General features: G+C 41.1%; 1 protein-coding gene across 2 annotated transcripts; it reads right to left on the bottom strand.

Annotated features, from left to right (window-relative positions):
• Nucleotides 1-952: 952 nt before the first annotated feature.
• ttyh3a (tweety family member 3a) lies at nt 953-25,228 on the bottom strand. 2 transcript variants are annotated; one of them, XM_056401695.1, is made up of 16 exons: nt 24,924-25,228; nt 24,279-24,499; nt 20,942-21,111; nt 18,659-18,770; nt 18,279-18,499; nt 17,393-17,488; nt 16,461-16,533; nt 15,452-15,527; nt 11,670-11,725; nt 10,874-10,966; nt 9,967-10,059; nt 9,052-9,188; nt 7,494-7,667; nt 6,956-7,031; nt 5,189-5,290; nt 953-3,294 (listed from the first exon to the last, which is right to left on the bottom strand). In XM_056401695.1, exons 2-15 carry the CDS (start codon nt 24,402-24,404, stop codon nt 5,210-5,212), a joined length of 1,584 nt encoding a protein of 527 aa, XP_056257670.1. In that variant the 5' UTR covers nt 24,405-24,499; nt 24,924-25,228; the 3' UTR covers nt 953-3,294; nt 5,189-5,209. The 2 variants fall into 2 exon arrangements, with proteins under 2 accessions (XP_056257670.1, XP_056257671.1); XM_056401696.1 differs by lacking the exon at nt 5,189-5,290 and having other exon boundaries at nt 24,924-25,224.
• Between the last annotated feature and the right edge of the window lie 85 nt (nt 25,229-25,313).

The following is a 25,313-nucleotide window of genomic DNA, read 5'->3' as shown; positions in this document are numbered from 1 at the left end:
GTAGATTCATGCAGCAACTCTCAGTATGTTCTTCACTACGAACAACCTCTTTCACATTGTCACATTGTTTTCACGCTGTCGTTTCTACATTGTTACCTTTTATAGCCACTTTAAGACCATTCTTGGTAAACTTCCTGTTAACCTTTCTGCTGTTTAACAGCCATCAGAAAAAGTCATCTGTTTCATGAACAATATAATGGTTTTAAATGGTTAACGGTTCTGTCTCTCATGTGGTACCTGCCTTACACTCAGTCTTCCTGCAGGGTTCAAGTTACATTTCTAATACTAGTAGAATTCAATTTCATACTTCTTTTCAAGGTCATACAGGCAAAAGGCAAAGTATGATATATATCAGTTTCAACCAGTGGGGGTGTAAGGCCTACAATTTATTAACATTTATATCACAATATTTATCAATACATCCTAGCTGTATATAACAATAATTCCCAATAATATCATTGATCATCATCTTTAAACATGACCTGGATAAGCAGCAGAAAAGAATTGGATGACTGGCTGGCTGGAACGACCAATTAAAAAACAAGTAATTGATATAACTGCTTACTGGAAAAAAAATATGGGAAACATTAATAATAAAGCCAAATTCAAATCCTGTGTGCAGCAATAAAATATATTTCACATACTTCTGTAAAACCTTAATAGAAATAAATGACCATGTGTTAGCATGGCGCAAAACCGTTCTTGTGTATAATTGTACAATATTACAAATATTGACTATAATAATTTTGTATTGCTTCACTCATAAAGAGCTGTTTTCAGAACAGAAGTATGTTAAAAAAAAAAAAAAAAAAAGAAAAACCGACAACTACCTCTGTAGGAAATGGGGCTGACAAGAGTGAAGTTTTGCTGCTACCTAGTGTCCGTTCCTGGTCGGGCTGTGAGGACACATCAGCTTCTCTATAACACACACAAATCCAATGAGCAGATGCACTACAGTTAAGGGTTGTTTAATTTTAAAACACAGCATTCAAGCTCCATATAACCACAGGTTTTACATGTACACATTTTAGAGATTGCAAAAATGATGTACAAAATAAAAAAAAACAGATTAAATCTACAGTGATTTTTTTTTCCAGAAACAAAAATTGAAATCTATTTATCATATTCACATTAATGAAGCAACACTTTGTGTTTGCTACAAATTCTAAAACGAAATTTAAAAAAAAAAAAAAAAAAAAAAAAAATCTACGAGCAAATCAAATATAAAAATGTTTTAAAATGTGAAATAAGCTTTTTAAGAAATTAAAAATGAAACGTCAATTTCAGAATTTTTTTTTTCCTTTTCTTCATTTTGTAAATGTTTATAATCTGTACAATAGCTCAGCATAACAAACAACAAAGAGAATATGACCACTACGAAAAACAGGAAGAAGATTGCATCAGTGTAATAACGTCTTAAGAGAGCATAAATGTTTTGAAAAGTCAGGCTGATTGCAGAGGCAGCCAGGAGCTGTCAGCTTAACAAACAGGCTTGAACGTAAAGACATTTAAAAAGATATTCAGATAGTAAAAGAGTTGTGCTTGACTTATTGGCACAGTCTCAAAAAAAAAACAAGAAAAACAAAAATCACTTCTTGTACTGGTCACAAAGCACATCGAAGAGAAGCAAGCAGCAGAAGTACAAACATCTCATTCCACATTTGAAGGATGGTCATGCTTCAACAGGAACAATTTCCAGTTTATACAGAGAGCAGAGTTATCACAATCCCTTCACAGCATCCACTCACCCTTATCTACCGTTGTTATAAATGCTAAAACACATTTGTGAGACACTGCATTGCCAATGCATCAGGTATCTCTGGGGAAACTCTCAGAGAAACCGTGATATGCATATTTTCCACATGAACGTGCATTAAAATTCCTGTTGGGATAATCAGTGAGTGGCATTTCTGACTCTAAACTGCCGCGTTTGGTCGAGGAGATCGTTGCCGGACAGACTCGAGGATATGAGTGTGTACAATTCCCAGTTCTGTTAAGGGAGACGAAGCTTTACAACTTAGCTGAAACATGAAGAGAATTACAAGCAGTCTGGTGAATTGAGGGCACCGCAAATTATCTTAAAAAGTCTGGAGTAATGTTGCAGGAGACATCACACACTTCTCTGTATTCCAGCGCTTCACCGTCGTCTTCAAAGGTCGGTTTAAAAAAAAAAAAAAAAAAAAAAAGGTTCTGCTTCCAGTAGTATAAAAACTTCTCTTTCTTCGTCAAATTCTTCTTTTTTTTTTTTCATCATCTTTGTCCTTATCAAATCCTCTGAGAGCATCAAGTTCACAGCTTCACAAGTTACAGTCACTGCTGTGGAAAAGTGGCTCATAATGTATTAAAAAAAAATGCCACAGGAAATAAAAGTGTCCCGAGGTGACAGAAAGATTTCAATTTCAGACCGGTACAACGTGCAATACCGCAGGAAAACTGGTCCCAGATGTCAAATTTAAGACAAAATGCACAAACAAGCAAATGTGCACATGTGATGCACATTATGCCAACATTAACAGGAGAATAATGCAAATATCAGATTTGCATTTTTTAAGTTCCATGAGCAGAAAGAAAACCTGAGCAACTGAGATGCTGCACTGTGAAGTGAATTTATATCACGATGGTTTGATCTATGTTGAAACGTGTGATGTGAGAAATGATATCTACTCCTCAGGTGGGAAAGAAAACAGTTGATTCCTCCTGCATTTATGTGTAAGGCAATGAGAGAGGTTGTGGTACAGTACAGTACAAAAAAAAAAAACAACAACCAGTAGTAATCAGTGTTAATCTATGAGCACTTCCAGAGTCCTCAACACTGCAATGCCTTGTTAGATGTGACAGCGTACAGCGTCACGGTGCGTTCATGTGTAAAGAAAAAAAAAAAAATTGAAATTGGAGTGTAAGAGACAGTCCAGGCTCCATCACATCAGAGTTGCAGGTAAACTCCAAGCACCAGCCAAAGATTGTTGAAACTGGAGAAAAAGTATCTGTGTGAGAGTCAAGAGATGGGATTTAATGGATGTCGTCAAGTTTTGCTTCAACCAACCAGCACAAGCACGTTTGTTTTCCCATTTTAAGTCGAGTGAGACAGTTACTGGTGGTGGTGGGGGAAGCAGGAGGCGGAGCGACTGAGTGGGAAAAAACGTTTGTGAGGAATGACCGGAGGAGTGATTGAATGTGACTTTAGAGACGTCAGTGCTGCAGACAGGACGAGTCCAGTGTTGTCTAGTGCGCCGGAGGGGTGTTAGGATCTGGTCGGCTGTTGGCCAGGTACTTTGCCCGCATGCTGGAGGTGTACTGTGGAAGAGAAACAGAAAGTGACACAAAGAAGAAAACGTAAATCATGGTTTCACTCTTTATAGTTGAAAGTGTGAGCACGTAAAGAGTAAAATCACTCCTGTCTTTCACAGCATACAACACAAAATCCATGTAGGATTTGAACTGAAACTAAAAGATAATATTTTTGAAGCTTTTGAAAAATGTATCTGTTGGAACAGCGAACAGATTCACAGGCTCAGTGCTTTGTTGAGTAAGAAAAAAAAAAAAACCTTTTGGTAAATAAAACATCAAAAGCTGCAGTTGAATATATACAGATTGCACAATCAGAACAAAGCACCACGATCACAATTCATTCAACAGATCAGAGAAAATCCTACACAGGTTACCTTTCAAACTATGAACTCCACTGCTCTGGAAACTAAAGGGAACTTAAACGATTCAGACACAGAAACAACATCACAGCCACAGCTTAAGAGGACAGAGACATCAGAGCACAAGGAGCTGAATAAATACACACCAATTCTAGTTGAAATGATTTCACGTTTTGCTCTTAACCTTCGTGCACATCGACAGGGCCGGGCATTCATATACATGTAGGATGCACCCATGCAATTTTTTTTTTTTAATATACAGGCGACACAAGAACAAAAAGGCTGCATTTCAAACTCATGTGGAGACACGATGTTGACTTTTTCAGCTGTGATATATGTTCTTGTGTTGTGATCACCCCTCAGAGCCATTTGGACAACCTGTGGAGGATGCTGAGAATATGGGCTCAACTGAACAACATGACTTACCTTGAGCGTCGAAGGAGGAGATGTTTTGATTTACCTGAACAACATGCTAACTCTTTTTTGTTTATTTGTTTTTATTTGTGTAAAGAACAGGGGTTTTGACACTATGAGCTTCCCCTCGGATAAAATCCAGACATCAGAGCCCCCCCCCCCCGCCGTAATTTTAAATTGATTGTAACAGAGCATATTTTTATGTGTTGCACTATCGATACTTTTTTAAACTCCTATTATTATTCTTTGTTTTACTTTTATTTTGACATCATCCTTATCTAAGTTTGGAACTACAGTTCTAGTAATGCTTTGAGGAATGTAAACAGACAGTATCATGTTGCATTGGAGTCAGTCAGTCAGCTGTGGGCTACAAATCGAGCTCCGTTGTTTTAGCCTATAGTTGTTTACATTTTGGCAAACTGGCACCATTTATCTACACTGGAGTACGTAATCTACCCATTAATGTGCAGATAACTAAGTTCTTTTTTTTCTAAGCAGACTACTGGATGTTTATTCATACACTGAATTTAGAAATATGTGTATTTTTAAGGTTAATTTTACTGACTTGATTTTGAGGGAATACAAAACTCAGCACAACTGAGCTAATCTGAAACAATATTGTTATTATGCACCATTTCCACCTATATAGTAAAAATAAAAAAAAATAAAAAAATTCTCCCTATCACACACTCAATAACCCAATCCTAAACTATTTTAAAATGCAAGTGCGTCATATTTATGAGTTCATTTTCAAACCCAAGAAACAAGACAAAGCAGCTCCACATGATCATTGAAACGGTTTAACGGCTTCATAATCTGACGATGACTCGTCATTGACTCAGATCACAGTGAGCCTCAGGGCAGAGTTACGACCTCACATGTTCCTCCCAGTGCATCTGTGGTGCAGGGGGTGTAGGGGATCATGCAGCCCGGGGCCACAGGAAACAAACATCAGGTGAGACACCAGGTGGGACAAGAGTCAGGACAGAGAGGGTGTGGGGGGAAGGGAGGGGCTCCAGCAGCCCTGGTGGGACCTTAATAGAGGGTAAATAAAGCTGGGAGTTTGGGAGGTGGTGGTACAGAGGAGGAACAGGCCAGCAGGTGGAAGAGGCGGGCATTTTTTGTACCTGTTAGCATAGCAGACGAGGTTACCAAAACGATCTTGAACTCTCCGAAGGCTTTAACTGCCAGCAGTGACCGCTGTTACTGTCCGCGGCAGTCAAATACAACTGTATGGATTCGCAGAAAAACAACAAAAAACGACAAGAAGAGAGTATAGAGAAGTAACACAGAGCAGCGTCTAGGTCCAAGCAGACACACAGACACCAGGGAGGGCAGGATGTCTGGTAGAGGTTTAGGCCAGGTGGTGGGGGGCAGGAGGGTATAACTGAGGTGGGCTCTTTAATACATACTCTTACATTGTTTTCAACATCTGCAAACTGTGTCAAACTTGTCAAAAAAAGGTTCTTGCACATCATCAAGTGTCAGTGACAGTTGCAAAGGATCAAAAACTGGAAAAACTACAGAATCCCGCACAGGGTTCATCACTTGAAATCACTTACTGGATGACATTTCAGCCCTCAGACAAAGTTCATAAAGACAAACAGCAACCAGGAAATCAGAGGATCAATCAGAGGATGCTGGAAACACTCTTCAAATACATAAACAGACGTGATACTGAGTTCTTTTATTTTTCTTGGGAGAGAGCCTGTTACCTATATATGTGTGCGTCATGCTGTTTGTCTATACAAACTTCGCCAGGTTTGATTAAAACATCAACAACATCCAGATGAGTATGAGTGATGGACAAAGTGCAGATTGACAGAAAAAGACAGAGAACACTGTCATGTAAGAAATGTATTATTTCATTATTCCATCATTATTTTGGTCCTTGTAGGAGAATTCCTTTTCATTTTACCTCCTTCCATAAAAAAGGTCAAGTGTAGTGTCAGCCGTCGGCGCTGAGAGATTCAAAAGTCAAACTATGTTTTTTATTATGATGAAGGATCTCTCTATATATTGGTTACCCAAATGCCAAATTAAAACTTGTGTTCTGTTATACTATAATAGTGGTAAATCAGTTAAAATAACCATGTTGATTCATGTTTATACGTTGATGTGTCTGTGGCTGATGGGTTAATATGGATGCTTTTCTTATGAAGGTGCAGTAATACACAGTACGGGAGCAAGTTCTACGTTGTTAAAGTTTTCCACTACTGGAACTTTCCCAGAGAACCGAGAACCTTTAGAGGAACTTAGGAACTAAACCTGTGTTTCAACTGGAACAACCAGAATTGAATTCCTGTACGATTGTTCCAAGTCCAAGGGTAGCACTTTCTAGTGGAGCTATTCAGGCTCACTGTTTGCTGCAGACTCTGTGGCTGCTGCAGCTTCTAACTTCTGGATATTCCTTGATGTTTGCTCATGTTAAAACAAAACTAAGCTTTGCTGTCGACTTCCTGACTCAGAAAAAAGAAAAGAAAAAGAAAAACAATTTGATGATAGTTTGATGGCGGTTGTTATAAAGTAGAAATGACACAACCAAGAAACAACCATCAAACATTCAGTTGATCGTCGACCGTGGAGACAGATGCTCTGCAGTTTTTAAGTCTCCCATCTCCAACAACTGAGTCGCAAAACAGTAAAGACAAAGATTTACTTGATGATGCTGTCGGCTTTTAATTTGCCTAATCTTTTGTTCTTTGGATGCGGTGGAAATGCAAACAGGAAAGTTTTAAGTTTAGTTCCTGAGTTTAGTTCATCTGGTTCCATAGTTCCTGGAATATTTTGTTCATCAAAAAAGGGCAGACAATCAGTCCCTCGCAAAGAGGCTGCTCAATGACCCAGAGGTGCTCCCACAGCGCTCACATTTTTACAGGGAATGCGACACTTACCGAGGGGGGAGGAGACTCTCGTCCGATCAGAGGCGTGTTTTCACAGCGAGAGTTCTGGAAGTTGGCGTTCTGAGCCCTGTTGAATTCAACACAGTGAGATCAAACACAACAAGGACACAAGTACAGTGTAAATCCCTACACACTGCTTTCCAGATGTGAAACAATATACTGTATAATATGAAACTCTCCAAGTCAGCTTTCAGCATACCAACACAGAGCCAGAAACTGGGGGACCCCCCCCCCCCCCTTCACTTTCCCTAACAGTGGACTTCACTCATGAGGCAGAGAGCTTTGGGTTTCACAGGCATCACAACTGGAGAGCAACAGCTGCATCTGCTGGCCAGGACTTTCTATAAGAGAACTGAGCTTCTCTCAGGGGACGTATGATCTGACTTGTGAGTACATGAAGTATCTAATATCAGCCTCTCTGCCGGGAACACAGTCTGTGTTGTGAAAATAAATTAACTGCCACTTCTGCCTTTCACTTAATGCTGCGTTCTACTCAAATCCACAGTAGTGTGAAGCAGTGGTGACTTACATGTACTCTGTGACAGGTGCGTTGCTGACGGTGTGGGCGGCAGCAGGGATGGAGGTCTCGCTGCCGTAGCTGCTGCCACAGCTGTACAGGCTGGGCATGTGGACTCGGTACAGGTTATCGTGGTTTTGCCTTCCTCCATGGCTCAGAGACTCGTCCTCACTGTCCTCCTCGTTACTGTAAAACACAACACAACACTGTAACACCACCACCACCACCAGAGGGACCCCCTGTCCTAACTGTGTGATGATGACAAAGGAGCATAAAAATGCCACGTGGTCCCGTTTTGCTTTTATTCTCAGTCACGTTTTGATTCAGTTTCATCACCGCCTGAGGGAGAGAAAACAGGATGAATCCTCTGCTGAAGCAAAGAAGAAGCAGTTTTCCGCTGACCTTAATGGGCCTGAGCAAAGACTGTAAAAATAGACTAGAATAATTGGTTCTGTTCCTACCTGAAAATAAGAAGTCCTAATTTTGCATCAGCACAATAAATGCATTTGCAGAAATGATGTGATTCCACTTGTTTTCAAACAATGAGGCTCAATAGTGTGTGTCTGAAACCAATAATGGACAGAACAACGATGGAGCCTGTCTCCCTCTAGTGTTCATGGCAGGCACACACCATTTCCTGCATATCTAATCCATGAGGTCATAGTTTAGTGCAGCTTACAACACATTTTCAATTAAATATTCATATCAGGAAAAAGTGGCAAAGTCATTAATGAATCAATAATACTAATAAAACCATAGAAATCCCAAAGTTAAATATAAAACATAAATAACTCGTCACTTCAAGCCGTAATTCCAGATGGGGTAAAAGGAATTCGTTTCATTACGACAGTATAACAGAACAAGCTTAGCAGCAACCACTGAGAGAAACAGACTGGTAGCGTGTAAGCCTTTGCTTTATAACAGGAAGCTCCAGCTGAGATCAAACTGATCAACATGCATGCACCCCCCCCCCCCCCCCCCCCCCCCCCCCGCCCCATGGCAAGAAGGGATCAGTTAATTATGTGGTGCAGCTGAGCTGACGGCTGCGCCTGGGAAACCACTGTCCTCATAGCCATCCTGCAAACCTTATCTGGTGCTGATAGGACGAAGAAATCATCCTGATTTCACCCCTCTGCTGCTGCAAACGACACCAGCTCAGGCGGTGGTTGTGATAGATTTAGGCCAACCCGGCACAATTAGCGGGGATAACGGGAAATAATCTATTTGAGGAAGCAGCTGGAGCCTTCTGGACTTGTCCCAGTGGTAAACACAGCCAGTCTTTGAACAGCAAACAAACAGAAGCCTTACACAAAAATATTCATGTTCCCCTATCTGTGTGGAGGTTTCTTTTCTGAATTACTTTGTCTACTTCATTCCCATGCCATGTAAAAACAAAAGGGTTCAAAGAACTGCTCTAAAACCATAATTAATTGATAGGCTTATCCTCTTGAATTATTTCTCACTGTATACACAGTCCCGTACACAAAGTCATCTTAAAAGCTTTTATGCAGCCTCCTACGTGGTTGTGAGTCGAAGGGAGTATACTGTACTCCTTCACTGGATGTCGTACCTCTTGCCCCGCCAGGTGTGAGGCACGCTGCAAACAATCGAGCTGAACATGAGAGCAGTGACGAAGGAGAAGAGCACAAGGTAGATGAGGCCTTCCAGTCCATCGTAACACAGACCTGTCATGGCCTGGACGTAGTCCTGAAACAAGAGGAGGCACAGATTTTTACTGTTGCACGTATGAACAGATCAGCATCTTTATTAGAACATCTAAAGAATTTTGACAAACATAAGAAGGAGAGAGCAAAACAAACACGAAGAGGTAGTAAAAAGCTAGAGTTGCTGTTTCTAAATTTCGACATGTGGATTCAAAGGTCTTTAAAATGCATCCGCTGCGAGTTCTCATTTAAACTAGGTCAAACCAATGAGCTCACAGTTGGCAAACTACAAGGAAGACAATGCAGTTTCACCTAGGTTTGGAGAGAAGCACTACGCTCCACATTATCATGGCTGAAAATCTTCATTCTGTATGCACTGCACAGCAGAAACACATTTGGTATTCCACTGAAGGTAGTCTAATTTTTGAAATAATAAGATTTGGCATGATAAAGGGGCAGTGGAGAGAGCAAGAAGAAAGAGCTCCACTTGCACATGTGCACTTGGAACTTGGAAACCACTGAGGGAAAAATCTTCCCAAGCACAGCGACAGCCAAGTACTCATCATTCAGCCCAGCTTCATAAATGGTACATTGCCAGCATCAATTGGACTAGAACTTGCATACAGGAAGGCAAGTGTTATCTGTGGTGACAGGTGTAGTCAGCTGCACAAGCACAAAAGAGGGGTTATTTTGTAATGCAACTAAGCTGCACTGCAAAGGTGTCACAACAAATCAATCCCCAGGCCCTTTTTTCATCAGACATAATCAGACATAGAGGGACCCTACAGTCTTCTCTTGTAAGTCTTCTCCTCCCTGCTCACCATGTGCAGGCTGCGACAGTCCACCAGCGCAGTGAGCTGATGTAGGCTGATCTCTGTGGTGTTCAGTATCCCCTGGATCTCCTCCAAACTTCCCTGGAAATGAATGAGGGGAAGAAAAAAAAAAAAAACACTGTTGGAAAAAGGCTTAACTTGAAATCCAACTTTCACATACTTGGATGCTTTAACCATCCATGACAATGACATTGGAAAAAAAACCCAACTACAGTTAAATAGCAGTTTCCTGTCTGCCAGTTTAACCTGTCGGTTTAAACAGTCAAGAACAAGGCAACGTGGCTGCAAAAAGGAAGCAGGTGAACTATCAGGTGATTATCAATTCTACACACATTTATCAGGGATGTGTCTTTCATCAATACGCAACAGGACACAGAAGCTCCAGCTGAAAAAGCAGATTTCCTCATCTGATACACTGTCTCCCGTCTTCCTCCTGTTCTCATCACAGCTTCAGCACAAAATACGTCCGATTTACCTGATAGAAACGTTTCCACAACCTCAGCACATTTGTCCGTGTGGGTATGTGAAGTGAAATATGCCCCTCTCTCTATTCCCAATGTCAGCTCTCATTTGTGTGTCTGTCAACACGGTGTAAGAACCAGCGGTGGACAATGCCACAGTGTTGTATTGACAAGGGCCAGTGAAAGCCTAATGCGGCTAAATGGACATAATGCACGTCCCAGGTGGGCTGTCAGCAGATCTTTATGTGGACAGGTGCGCTTCACTTCTCTGCAGCTCAGTCGTTTGGTCCCATTCATTGGGATATTCTGTCATCACAAATGGTACAATAGTACAGGACAGGACAGCTTGTGGCCTGGGGAGGGGAGGGGGTATCAGACACCCTGTAATGTGCCATTTCTAGTAAAGAGTGTATTGATTGGGGTGGGGGGGTTACCTTGGTTTGTTTATACTCTCTGGTGGCAGAGCGGAGCAGTTCGGACACATCATCCTGCATCTCCACTAATGCTTTGTGGCTCCCGGAAAGCTTCTGAAATAAAGCATGAATACTGTAGCGGCACAGAACATCTCAACAGTATTTTCATTTTTAATCATTGCCGAGAACCTTCAGCTGATGTCTCCCATTTGTAGTCAATTAGACGTCTAGTGAAAGCATTGCAGACAGTTTATAGATGCGAGTTGAAAGACTTGATATATAGCTTATTTTTCTATACAGTTGTACTAACAATAGATGCCTGGACTTCAGCAGCACTCAAAAGTTTTGATTTATTCATGCAGCTTGAAAGAGAAAATGTAGGTAGTCCATTAAAGCAAACTATGGATTTCCCAGTAAAAGCGACATTCTCCTTTCATACAACATCACTACCGCCTAACACATACTTTGAAGTAGGCACATGCTATCAGCACAGACACACAGGAAAAGTTGCTCTGCATCACTTTTCCTGCAGGCAGAATGGAAAGTATTGTACTACTGCATGGGAAAATGTCCTTTGAGGCAATGGGAATGACTCATTGTGCCCACTTGAATTCTTACCAGTAACAAGGTCATACATCATGCAGTAGATGTGTCTACGATATTGTGTCTACTCAGATTTGAGTATTGTAAGTGTCATATTGATTTGCAAGCCATTAGACAGACACAGTCTAGTAACTTTAAAAGAGAAAACTGGTTTGATTTAACATGTTCAAAATCCAACAAGCAGAAAAAAACGTTGGTAATGTATGCAACAAACCTGCTGGAAGGGGTTGGTTTGTTCCACACTGCAACTCAGGTAGTACCGCAGGATTTCTGTGAGTAAAAAGGACAGGAAGAACACAACAGATACTTTTAGCATATCTATACAAACTCACATCTACACAACAATTATCTTCATTACCAAATAATCTGCACAGTCATTTCTTGATTAATTGTATTGTCTATATAAAGCCCAGCATCTTCAAATTACTTGTTTAGTCCGAACAATCGTCCAAACCCAAAAGAAATTACACTTATCCCAGAAAGCAGAAAATCCTTAAATGATTCAAACAACTAATTCATGCTTGCATAAAAAAAGTCGATAGTTTTCCGTTGGTTGACTTAGTGATTAATGGGCTAATAGTTTCAGTTGTATGTCCATTAAAAAAAAAAAAAAAACACACCCAATCAACAGCCAAGCTCAGGCAATGTAAAGCTTGTTTTGTTAGTTGTTAGTCTCAACTACATGGTTGTTGTGTCTGAAGCGGAGCTGGTGCTGTCTGAAATTCAGACGCTTGACTTGACTACTTTGAAAAGCTGAGGAGGGGGACAGGTCAGGGCTAAGTAGTGTTGGTGTTTATGAACCAGAATTAGCACAGTGCAGCCGTGGAGCTTCATGCTGCAATCAAAGGCTTTTATTTATTTTATTTGAGGTCCATTCTATTATTTTTAGTCGTACCTGCTCACTGTAACTTGTGAATACAACTTGTGGTGAACTTGTTAACAAGCAGTTGCTGATGCAAACATCCAGCAACTACTATTCATTTAGAGGTGCACTACTGCCCAAATGGCAAGTCTAAGTCCAATATTCACTTTCATTTAGCTCTGTTTTTGATCTCTACCAACTCCTCAAGGAAATATCTGGTTCTTTAGCTGCTAAATGATTCACTGTGTTCACCAGCTAGTCGCTAACGGTGTCTGTCTGCTGTTTGGAACTGAGCAGTAGAATAGTGTACAGAGGGTTTTTATACCTTTTTACTCTGAAAACAGCTGCCTGCTGAAGGTCATACCAACACTATGAGAGCAGTGAGCGTGAACCAAAACAGTATGCTTGTGGCTGCACAGATAAACAATGCGCTGAAACTCACTATAAAGCTCTGTAAGTTGTAAAGTAATGTAAAGCTCTGCGATTATAGCCACTTTAAGAAAACAGAGTCGGGTCTATTAATTCTGGTATCTCTTATTTAACACTACACTGTTCGCTGTACACTGCTTCAGCTACTACTCTTTTGTTCTAGCAAAGGGGCCAAAAGAAATTTTATTTTATTTTCTACATCTGTCTAGTCATGTTCCCTGCTGCGCCGTTAGAGCTTGATTGCTGCTGTAACTGTGCACCCGCTGAGCTAATCCTGAGCTCTGAGATGAAATGTTCCAAGAGAATAAAAGTTCACATGTGCTGTAATAGTATGAATGAATTAATGTCTTTTTCCCTTGATGCAGCAAAACTTCAGCAACAACAAAACACACAGCCAGTGAGAGGCTTAGGTGCAACCCTCCTTACTGCGCAGAGCAAAACTCCACAAAGAGCAGTTACATCTCTGGAGATATTGTTAAATTACGACATGACCAAACTTGTACGCTCCTCACAAGTACACCATAAACCAAAGCAAGGTTTTGGACTTTCACATGCTATTGCTACCCACTTCAATTATTTCTTCTAAAACACATCAGTGAGTAGGAGTCGATGAGACGGGAGCATCTGACTAAAAAGCGATAGCAATGTCCACAGATACAAGCTGTGAGAACACCACCACCGACCTAACACATGGTGCAAGTGACGTCCGCACGTACTGCCGTGTCAGGAGTTTCTTTCCCACACAGCTGAGCATGAGAGGAGAATTTCCGGTGCAAAAAAAAAGTACATATAAAGCAAGCTTCTGCCGATCCAGCTCTCATCCATACACCCACACATGCAAATGTCAGGAAGAGCAGATTTCCTGTAGTCTGACTTTTGGTAATGGATGGAAAAACTGATGCCTCATTTTAGTTTTTGTGCCACTTGGTGTCAGTTCTATTTCTTTTTTTTTTTTTGCCACCGTTCTATGTAGCAGAAAGTGAAGACTTTGTTCTGCTCACGACTCAGTGATGATGAAACCAACAAACAAAATAAAACAATGCAGTGGACAAGACAGGGGTATTGTTCTGTTTTACGATCAGATTGATTATCAGTGAGCCATGGCTTGGGTCACATGGGAGCTTGCTTATTGGACAGAGATTTGGCAGCGCATTATCCCAGCAGGTTAAAATTTTTGGCAGGGTTAGGGAGTCAAAACAAATCTGGTTCCGGGCCCCGGAGCTTCACATAAAATGCTCTCTGAGTATTTTGTTATCATAGGTTTTCTAGGCATGAGGAACTGCTGGCTGCCATATTATCAACCAAACTGAACAAGCAAATGTTCTACAGAGAGAGACTGGCCTCTGAATAAATGCTCAAGTTATTCAGGATTGCATATTTTGATTAAATAAAAAAAAATCTGCATAATTTTTGATGCAGCTCATGTTTGCTGCATTTTTTGTGTATGTTTTTTGTGTAAGTATTTCACAAACAAAACCAGCTGAATACCAATGAAACACGAAAGATGAACTCGCACTCTCTGACTGGATCAAACCCGTGTGTCTTATTACAGAATGAGAAGAAACAGAGGAATGAAAAATAACAGTGAGGGTTGTTGAAAATATTCAAGAAAATATAACAGCCATCCAGGGGAGGAAAGCAATAAATCCAGTGTAGTAATAACACACTTTGTGCTATCAAGAGGTTTGTCTGCTGCAATTTCAGACAGGCAATGAAAGGAAAAATATACAAGAACTAAATAAGAAGTTATCTTTCCAAGGCTGACATTTGTGGGTAAAAATAAGTATATAATTATATTTTTATTCAAAATGTAATTCATTCGTTGAAACAAATAGAGATTTATTTGAACTGCTTAATAGTTAACACGTGTTTCAGGGGAAAAAATAGAACTGAAAACCCCCATACTGCATGAATCTGCCCCCGGGCAGCTTCATAGCAGCAGAATAATACAGTCCAGTGCATAGAATAAGTTGGTGCTCTCGGATCAACCATACAGTGCAAGATTTACAGCTGATGCCCTGACTTCTGCCCAAAGGCTTGAATTGTGTATTCAGAAAAATCTCCATATTTTGGCAGAAGCTGCTGCTGAAAAAGGACACGGAGCAGCACAGAGTGAGCACCATCTTCTCATTTGGCTTCTCCAACAACTGAAGAGGGATGCAGGAAATATATTGTCTCTGATCCTCCCCTCCACCATCCTTATCTCCCTCATACACTCTGCTACACACACACACACACACACACACACACACACACACACACACACACACACACACACACACACACACACACACACACACACACACACACACACACACACACACACACACACACACACACACACACACACACACACACAAACCCAAGGCACCATTTTTCCTCTTACACGCATCCCATCATGGGACAGATTGAGCAATTACTGAAATGAGACGCGACAGAGAGACTTCTGTACTGTTTAAAAAGGCAGCCCATTGCCGTCTTGACCCGGCTGCAGATGTGCCAGTAAATTTAGAAGCCTTTTATGGGCCATGAACAAAACCAAGCCCTCGCTCTTTAGAACAATGTCATCTCACTGCAGCACAATAACCTCTCCTCTGCAATTGTAGATGACTAATATTCCTGATTTTAAAGAGCTGACTGAGTGAACACAAAGCCATATCTTTACAACATGCACATGAATAATACTTAGTATATGTGATTCATACCTTGATTGATGACTCCATACTGGGCTGCCACTTTTGTGACATACGTGTCAGGAGCAACACAGAAATCACTGGAGGTCTAGAAAAAACAAAGACACAGTTACAGTCACAGTTTTGCTTGATGTTAACAGCAATGAAGTGAAACAGTGTCACAGACGCGACAGTGGATGCACCGTCATCTTTGATGTAACATGCGAGTAATTGATCACAGCTTTAAAAACACTTGCAACACCACAGGCTGACTGTGTCTCAGCTGAGAGCATTTGCACTAAATTAAGCACATTTAGGTGTGAAGTCTGATTCATCTGCAGGGGAGGAAATCCTCCACATGAATCTTTAAATTACATAAATATTCACATGCGTCAACATTTTCGATCCTCCTGGAGAATAAACGTAAAAATGTGTCTTTGAATCAAGTCATAAAAAAAAACAATATGCAAACATTGTGGATTCATGCTGCTGTTGATTTAAGTAGTTTTTTCTCCTCCATGTAGCACCCAAATTAGTTGCCTTGGCTCTCTGAGAACAATGGCTGCTATATTATGGCTACAGAGCTAATCCCAGTTGTTTTTGCTTGTGATCACAGGTCTTAATCACCATCATTAGACTAGAGGATTTTTGGAAAATGCTGACTAACCAGGAACATGTACCCCCTGTACTTTGCAGCACAGCCTGATACAACAATTTCTGCACAAATCACCACAAATGTAGTAGTTTCAACAAAAGCATATTTCATTTAAGGTAGTATTTATTGCCCACTTTAGTTTCAGTGAAGGGATACTGCACTGAAAAGCATCATACAAGTGTTTCTATTTTTAAGATCACCCAGTGTATTTCAGCACACACTTTTTATAAATATTTAAACTCTTCAACCGATTAAGTGAAACAAAATCCAAGGCCAAATTCTGTAGTCATTGGCTGTGCACACAAAAATCGTGTTATCCAATTATACGCAATGAACTGTGCAGCTCTACCTGGGAAAACAGGATCATGCTATGATGGAGACACTCACCGTGGAGATGGCCAACTCCAGCCCCAGGGAGACCCAGCTGATAACCAGAGCCACTACACCGAACAAGCACACCCTGGGGAGACCAAGAGGAGGTGTTAAGTGTAAATGCCTTAATAAGTTGTCTTTATCTTGTTTAAGAATGTCTTATTTTGTCTCACTCGATTTGTAAAGTGTCCTTGGGTGTCTTGAGAGGCACTCATAAATAAAATGTATCATTATTATTATTATTATTATTGTTATTATTATTATTATTATTATATGTACATCTACAATGATATACATGTAAAGCTGCAACAATTAGTTGATTAATTAATAGTGATGTGATGAATTGAAGACATTTCAACAACAACAAAAAAAAAAAAAGCCAAAGTGTTGTGGCGCCAGGTTGTAGGATGTGAATATTTTCTGGTTTCCTTATGTCTTTTATATTTATAAACCAAAAATCTTTTTGCTGTTGGTTGGACAAAAGAAGACATTTGAAGAGTTGGGCTTTGGGAAACTGTGATGGACTTTTTTCTGATTTAATCGTTAATGAAAATAATTGTTCATCTAAAGGAAGAACAGGAGAGGAGGAAAGGATAGGAGCTGTGTCGGCCAATCACACAAGTGACTACATGACTTATTTAAGTTAAATGCAGCTAAATACTGATATAGGTTAATGTTAATGAAATTACTGTATTGCGTCCTAAAAAAAAGTGTCAAAGTGTCATTAGTAATCATCAAAATACTGAAGATTAAATTAACTGTGACTGTGCTGATATTTTATAGAAGGCATGAATCCATCCTGATTAAACTGTACTGACAAGGTGGCTCTGATGAGTCGGGGGCTTCATGTACAGTAATTGCCGTTCACTCTGTGACAAGACCTTAAGTAATTTCCCAGGGCAGAATCGTTTTCCCTTAAGTGTTCTTGTGGCCATGATGAGACTCACCCTATAAGTGTTCCCTTGGAATTGCGAATGAGGCCGAACAGCACCAGAAGGCAGATGAGGACATCGAACAGTAGCAGGCTTATGTAGCCCAGCCACCTGTGAAGACAAATGCCATTAACAACAAATGGCTGAGAGCAGCACAGCAAACCAACGGTCAGCAGAGCTCCATTTTAAAAGCAATCCTAATGATTTCTTCTAACCCAGTTCAAAGGATTCCACAAAATCGTTTTTGCTGTGTGAAATTGGGCAATTTAAGTGAATTTGCATTCATAGAGTGTATCTCATGTCAATTCTGCTTTGAATTAATGGCTGTCTGTAAAACAATGAGCCACTTGCATATTTATCATTTTAGGCAAACTCAGTACATCCCAGAGGGACTGCCACAACACTGTCTTCAATATCTTCTAACAAACTGGGAAAGTCAAGGCAAGTTTAAAATTCTTGGTAAGTCAGCTGCCTGTGCTCACATCTTCCTCCTACTTTGGATTCACTCAGATATTTTGTTACAGACAGATATCCAACAGAGTGTTGTCGGACAACGCTGTCTCACCAGGGAAAAGACAGACTAACTTTGAACCTTTCAACAATATTTGAACTCCGAGAGAGTCGAGTCTTCGCAGGGATGTAAATTACTGAAGGAGTGTGTGTCTGCATAGAAAGTTTAACACTAAGATGTGTAGCACATGAATCATGGTCTGTTGTTTTATGTTTATGTTAATCAACACTGCTGCTGCTGCTGCTGCTGCTGCCACTGCTGCTGCTGCCACTGCTGCTGCTGCTGCCACTCCTCACTGTGCTGCATCAGACAGGAGTTTTTGTTGTATTGTTCTGTATGGTGCTCTTTGTTTGATTGAATGATTCTTGGACTCCACCGTTACAGACGTACCTGTACCAGTCATACAGCTCAATCGTGACGGCCAGCTCCTCCAGGGAGATGTTGGTGCTGTCCCAGAAGGGAATCTCCACCATCTGCCTGAGCAGCTCGTCCAGCTGGCCCTGCAGCTTTTGGATGATGGACAGGTAGTCCGCATGCTGTGCATACTGGCCCTCAAGCTGTTGCAGATTGTCGTCTACTGTCTGGTTCAGTGAGGATGTACTGTCATATACCTAGAATCACCCCATTGACAAACAAAGTCATGATTGAGCTCAGAGAGGAAAAGCAGATTCACTACAACAGCTCTACGGGTAGATGAAACCAGCACTGCTCCTGGCAGATGGGTGATGAATTATTAAATATACTGGTATAATTTGTGCTCTCAGTCTTACCAGCTTCTGCACTCCCGTGATTGTACGGTTTGCATGGCGCAGGGAATACGTCAGCCGATTCACTCCATCACAAGTCTCGCCGTTCCCATAGAAACCGACAGCAATGCCAGCGCTGAGGGGAGACAAAAGGAAGGGAGGGGAGACAGGGTGGTGAGGAGGAGGGATTAGCTAAAAAAGACACAGAGAGGAGACAGAGAAGAGAGCGGGCAGTGGGAGAGGCGTGTGAACTCTACATTAACCCTGTCGGCGCAGACCCCGGTCAACAGGCTCCTTTCAGCTTCCAGCAGAAAGACTCCATACAGAACCATGGAAACACAGAGGAATGGACCAGCTATGCCCCAAACCCCACACTAGGGCTGACAAAGGCCGTACTGAGGCAGGAGATCAGCTCTCATTTGCACAGACAGGCCTCAGGTTTCAGAAAAACAGTTCTGGCAACTGCACAGGCAACAGTTTCTATAGGTACATCCAGAGGAAAAATATTTTCACAATGTTAAAAAATATTCCACCAATTTATGCATGCAATTAGCAATCTTTTCTTTTGATATGTGGCAGAGAGTAGAAGCTATTCAAGATTGCTGTGTGTTCTATTTTAGTGAGAAAAAAATATATTTAAAGATATCTCTTCCTGTGTTGCAGCTGTTGGTCTTTTTTTGCTAACTCCCATCCAATGCCAGAGTGCATTTTATAAAGTGGGATGATAATAAGCGAATCACTCCAAGCCCAGTCTAACAGCGTTCAGCCTGCCACCAACGGGCTTTCCTCTTCCTGGAGGGCTGCTAATCTCTTCCTCTCACACTCTGTAGTGTGAAAGAGGGTGAACAGGAGCAGCGTCACAGCAAAAAATAAAAACCAGCCTCCCTGCTGCGATGTGCACCTGTGGAAACTGTGCTGCTCATTCTTTATTGTACAAAACAACACTGAGATATATCTTTAAAAAGAGGCGCAGCGTTTTGTGCGATGATGCCAAAGCGTGGACTCCCCTGTCAAAGAACAAAAGCAAAACAGAACAAAGCGCAGAAATGCCTCCAACTTGGTTTTACTTGCTTTCACTAAAACGTTTGTGCGTGGCCACAAGCACACACTGATACAGTGATTATGATGCAGTTCTTGTACTCATCAGGTCCCCAAGCTCTTTGTGCTACGCTGAATCGACCGTGATGGCTCTCCAGTGGCCCATCAACAGAAGGAGGAAAACAGGAAACTAACGGAGTTCGAAGATAGAAAGCATGTCCAGATGGTACAGTTCTCACAGTCGCCTTCAAAGATAAAAAAAATAACAAATCATAATATTGAAGCCAATGTATATAGCAATTATAAACATGCAAATATAGGCTACATTCCCTCAGTATTAATGTACAGTCCCAGCAGGAGTGTTTTTGTGACTGCAACAACCCAAAGTACATGAGTATGCAGCATTTTCTTTAAAAATTATGAGATTGTTTAAACTTACTTGTTAATATTTGCAATACAAATTTAAGGCTGTAGTCTGGGTGTTAGTTCCGCTTTAAAAGCTCAGTTTAGGGAAAAATGTAAGTTGTCTGGGTCTCTGATAACAAGTTGTTTTACTGAAATGTGATTTAATTTGAGTTGGGACAATTTTGTGTGGTGAAACCTGGTCATTTTCCAACTTTGCAAGCCAATTCTTCTGATTTGGCAATTTCATGTGAAAATACTGAGGAGACTGAAGACAATTTCAAACCTACTGTTGTCTGGTTTTTGTGTCCTGAAGATACAGAGAGGCAGGCTGTTTCAGGCTGGTTCCTGCCTCTCTGGTTTCAGCGCTGACCACATGATTCAAATATTCAGCTAAGATTGTCAGGCTGACGTCCTGCCTCTTCCCGTGTCTTTGTGTTTGTGTGAATGCAAAGTATCTACCATCAACAATACAACTGGGGAACGCCACTGGCAGAAAATGCAGACAGTATGCATCTTTAGAAGATTTACTCCTGAAAACTGGTTGCTTTCTTTGCTTTGTTGCAATACATATGCAGCAGAACATGGCAGGTTACCTACAGTTCATTCTGTCTAACTCTCCACTCGTGCCACGCCTATGTATATGTATGAAGGCTGTCAAACCCAGACACTCAAAATATCAGAGTTCAAATACAGATTCTCTCAAAGGCGCAACAATCTGTCTGCCGATATTCTGAAATAACTTTTCAGTTTCAGGATAAAAGGAATCAGGACCCTGTGTTAAATGAACAATATATAGTAAGTAACTGTGCTTGGGGATTCAAATACACTGACTCCTGACCACTGTGATCCTGTGTTTATACTCACCTGCAGACAAGTGTTGCTATGATGACACACCAGGCCGTGCAGCAGCAGTCAGCGTTGGGCTGCTCCACATTTTTGGTTCGCCGGCAGCACAGCCAGATGGAGTAGAAGAGCAGAAATAGGAGGTCCAGGGCCAGACAGGCGAGCGCCACACCTCCCAATAACAGGATGGACTGATGGACAGAAGGAGGTGGTTATGGAAAGTTCACCGCTGACACCACTTTCATGTCAATAACAGTGGGGATAATTGCCTTCCAAAGTTTCCCACGGAGAAACATCACACAGTATGCCTGAGGAACTGAGCTGCAAATACTCCTTACATACATTCTCTTCTTCTCTATGTGAATTTTTGTTGATTTGTGTCCATCACAAGCTTTAATAACAAACTCTGTGCAGCAAAGGGGCTTACAGTTGTCTTACCCATTGTCCTAAATTAAAAACTGAAGGTAAGATTTGTTTACAAGTACCCTGGAACACACACCATAATTAGGAGAAAACGTCAATAAAATAAGATCTCATCTTTCTCTCTGACTTAAAAAAGAAAAAACAAAAACAAATGAGAAGGCAGCTTTTAATTTTCATGAGGTACTGAACAGCCTGTTCATTTAAGCCCAAGGAATACAGAGCTAATTGTGGACTTGATGTCCTAGAGACAACTGAAAAAAGCCACAATGAAAGGGTTCTGTTAAGTGAGAGAGAGAATTACAAAATGCTGATGTGAAAGAAATGGAGAGAGATAAATACTCCCTGAACAACTCTAAAAGAAAAGGCTGCTATTATTCGCTAGATTTTACCATTTACATCATCACTCTTCACTGGCAGAATTTCAAAGCAGGCACTACAGCAATATACAGTGATAGTTACACCTCTGAAGACACAGCAGCACATCCTATGTAGGTCACACAGAGGGCCTCTGTGTTCACTGTATACTCTTGAGGGTTCGGGACTGGCGCAGATTTCCATCCTGCCACTTTTGTTTTGAGAAAAATCCAGTTTTGCTTGCATTTGTTTAGTTTTCTCAATGATCCATCACAGAGACAGACACACCCTGATGCAGTGGTTGTCGAACTGTTCGTGCCAGTGTGGGAACTCAATCTTATCAGTGAACAATTGCAGGCTCACAAGCATAAAGTCTGGCCAGTTTAGTATTGAGTGTGATACAAGCAAGACGGACTGGCTTATCAGACACAAATGCGACTGACAGATTCAGCTACCACATGTTGCTTTGCATAGTTCAACCAAACCAGGGTTCACCGAGTGCAACAGCAATCCAGGAGTAAGAAGCTATACTGCTACTGCATGTCACGTTCGATGCATCACTTCCATATGACCTGTGCATCATGGTGACGTAGACCAATACTGAGCATCCCTGACAGCTCAGCCATCTGGACATGTCAAGACTTCCCCTGAAGCCTGACTGAGAGCACTGCATAGTTAACAGCCTGTCATCACAGTACGGTTAATAATTATGGTTTAGCAAGCTAGCTTAATGATGACCACTTTTATGTTGCTCTTGTCAAGATGAATGTGTGAAGGGAGTGAGATAATGTGCTTTAACAGCTGAATTAGCTGTGCGCGTTTTAATAAAATGTACATTATAGTTTAATCCAGTCCATCCGGCTTCCTCTGAATACTCTCATTTTAACACTGGTGTTGTTCATGCTCAACTTCTCACTGTTCATGCTGGACATCACACAAGCACAGCTGCAGCCATTATCCAGTCAATGAACCCGTCCTATTTTCCACCAGGAAAAGGCTCCAAATCATACCTCAGAGAGATCCAGTGACAGAAACAGTGAGGTGGTAAAAAGTTGTCTTTTTCCCCAGCAAATGGACCCCAGTGCCACCTCAGGAAAACAATACATTCCTTTAAAATGCTAATTTTTTCTGATTTAATTCTCACTAAATCATGGAGCAGGTGAAGAAAATACTGTACACTTTTGAATTACTTTCTTTTTCAAACATGAATGTCTGTACAAGCATCAGCATATCACCATACATGAACACAGCTGACAAAAATTTCTAGAACGTGGGCTCCCATTTCTCACAAACAGTGGTTCACTTCTTGATTTTCTGAGTCACACTTCCATGGTAAAAGGGAAGCATTGTTATTTTGTAACTTGTTCACACTAAAGATTCACCCATGTCTGGCAGTTTTCACTTCTGTTAAACTACCCCTCTATCTATTGTCATTCCCTCCGCCAGTACTGTCTGAAACTGGCATGCCACACACTCATTACCCTGTCTCTCAGAGCACTTCAAAGAACCACAACACCATAGAAGATTTGGTAATGACGCATTTTCAAAAGGGAACGACATAAACAAAGTCCATTAATAAATGAACTAAAGATACTGGTTTTATAATCAAATAACACTGGGATATTTAGCTCTTTACTACACTCATAACAAACAAAAAACTTCCTATCTTACCAGAGAAGGTATTAAGTTAATTGAACTGTCAAATCAGCTGTTTCCACAGAATTTAAGTATTACCCAGCTTTCACAGATGGTAAGGGATTTCTTTGTTGAACCTAAAACCAAAAAGAATGCAATGTAATCTGAAGTTAATGCTGAGCCATCTGACACTATTCAGTTTTCCTGAGTTTTAAAGCACAATGTATGCACAATTTCTCTACTGAGAGGCATAACCTGCACACCAGTCCATAGTCAACAGAAACAAACTGCATCAGGATAAACAAGTAAGTGCTAAAAACTACCACTGCTATAATAAAACCAAATATCACTTTACCTAAAATAGATTCTCTTTAACATTAAACATTTGAACAAATGTCATGCTGATCACCCCTCCCCCAGTCTTAGCTGTTCACCATGCTGTGCAGTCACCTGCTGGACCCTTGATACCAGTTTAACCTCTTTAATCTGAGAATAATAAGGGGTTTTATTGCAAAGGCACTTCAGAGTCAAAATGCTCCTCTGTGGTATAACGAACACTGGTAATGACTTGATGTTAAAGAAAATAATATTTGAGGTTGCTTAGGCCAACTTAGGTGGCTTGGCTCAGACTATACAATGCCAGCTGGCCAGTGTCTGGAAAAGGTCAAGACACGGATTTAACAGCTACACACAGATGGTGACATGGATCAAAAGGTGAAGAAGGAGAACAGGTGGAAAAAGATCATCTGTCACTGATTTTATTCATCTACACCATCACCATCATATCCTCCTAAAGGTGGACACTGAAATCAAACTGATACTGTGACAAACTATTAGTTAAAAAATTTAGTTAAAAACATATCTGTGGGTATGTGTTGGCTGCCTGGGAACCCCAACTTCTAGAGTCACCTGACACGAAGAAAATGAGTCAGAGAGGTGATTTTACCTGTTGATATGTCCAGTCCTCTGGTTGGAAATCACTGCTAGTTTGCTCGAACTTGAGGTTGAAATGGGGCAATCTGTGTAGCAGGTTCACCCACCATGGTGGAGAGTAGCTAACCACTGCTGCCATGGCGAGTAAACGTCAATGAGATGCGCTCAGCGGACAAACAAGCAAGGATGCTTGAAACTGTAAACAGGCAGGGGAGTCCACTTCATAAAGCCTGTCTGTATCCGGGATGAAAGCAAAGAAAACAAACATTATTGCTCAGTAGCATCAGAAGCTAGCTTGCGTTTCACATACCTGGTAAAGTTGAAGTGTTATTTTGACTGTGCCAATCAAAAATATTTAATTACTCACTGATATCGAAATCGATACACAATTTAAAAGCTACACACACTATATTACGTTATTTAGCATTTGGCTGTTTCAAACACCACTGTTCGCTAACTACTAAACTAGTAGTTAGCTGTTACACCGGCGACCAGAAGCTTAGCCAAGCTAGTTAGCTTGTTAATCTGTCAAGTTAATAGAGAGTTGGGTCGCTAGCGGGGTTCCTGCTACAATACTAGCCGTGAACACCCCCTGAGTACCATGGTCCATTTAAATTTTGGTTTTAAAAAATCCGTTGTTTAAGATCGTTAAGTGTACCCGTAATGTAGCTAGCGTTAACTCAGCTAACGTTAGCCGGTTTAGCCACTGGTTAGTTCAGTCCGCTGAGAGTCGAATAACAACAACAAGTCTCTTTTGTTCTTCTTGACATCCTGCTCTGCGGTTTGTTCACATTACATCCTGTTTTTTGTTGGTTTGTTTGTTGTAGTTGGTGATGTCTTGTGGTCTTGTGGTCTTATTCCGCCGCAGCAGCTCAAACAATACCCTTCGAGTTAAACCTTCATCCAGTTACAATTGGAGTGCTGGGAGACTGGAGCCAACACAGCGACTGATCACGGCGTTAACCCAGATGGCAAGCCGCCCGGCCCGGCCCGCACACATCCCACCTCACCGGCGCAAAAACAACCCAGCAGCGCCACCCAGAGGCGC

The sequence above is a fragment of the Seriola aureovittata genome, chromosome 17 (genome assembly GCF_021018895.1).
Source record: "Seriola aureovittata isolate HTS-2021-v1 ecotype China chromosome 17, ASM2101889v1, whole genome shotgun sequence".
Classification (NCBI taxonomy): domain Eukaryota; kingdom Metazoa; phylum Chordata; class Actinopteri; order Carangiformes; family Carangidae; genus Seriola; species Seriola aureovittata.
The sequence above is the reverse complement of the archived record's forward strand: the minus strand, read 5'-3'. Positions and strand labels throughout refer to the sequence as shown.

Excerpts from the sequence above, each read along its gene's own strand:
- ttyh3a (XM_056401695.1), bottom strand. The coding sequence starts at position 24,404 with ATGGCAGCAGTGGTTAGCTACTCTCCACCATGGTGGGTGAACCTGCTA. Across the intron at positions 18,771-20,941 it reads ATAGCAACACTTGTCTGCAG|CGCTGGCATTGCTGTCGGTT; the intron begins GTGAGTATAAAC and ends GTCTCCCCTCAG. Across the intron at positions 17,489-18,278 it reads GAGCTGTATGACTGGTACAG|GTGGCTGGGCTACATAAGCC; the intron begins GTACGTCTGTAA and ends TTGTCTTCACAG.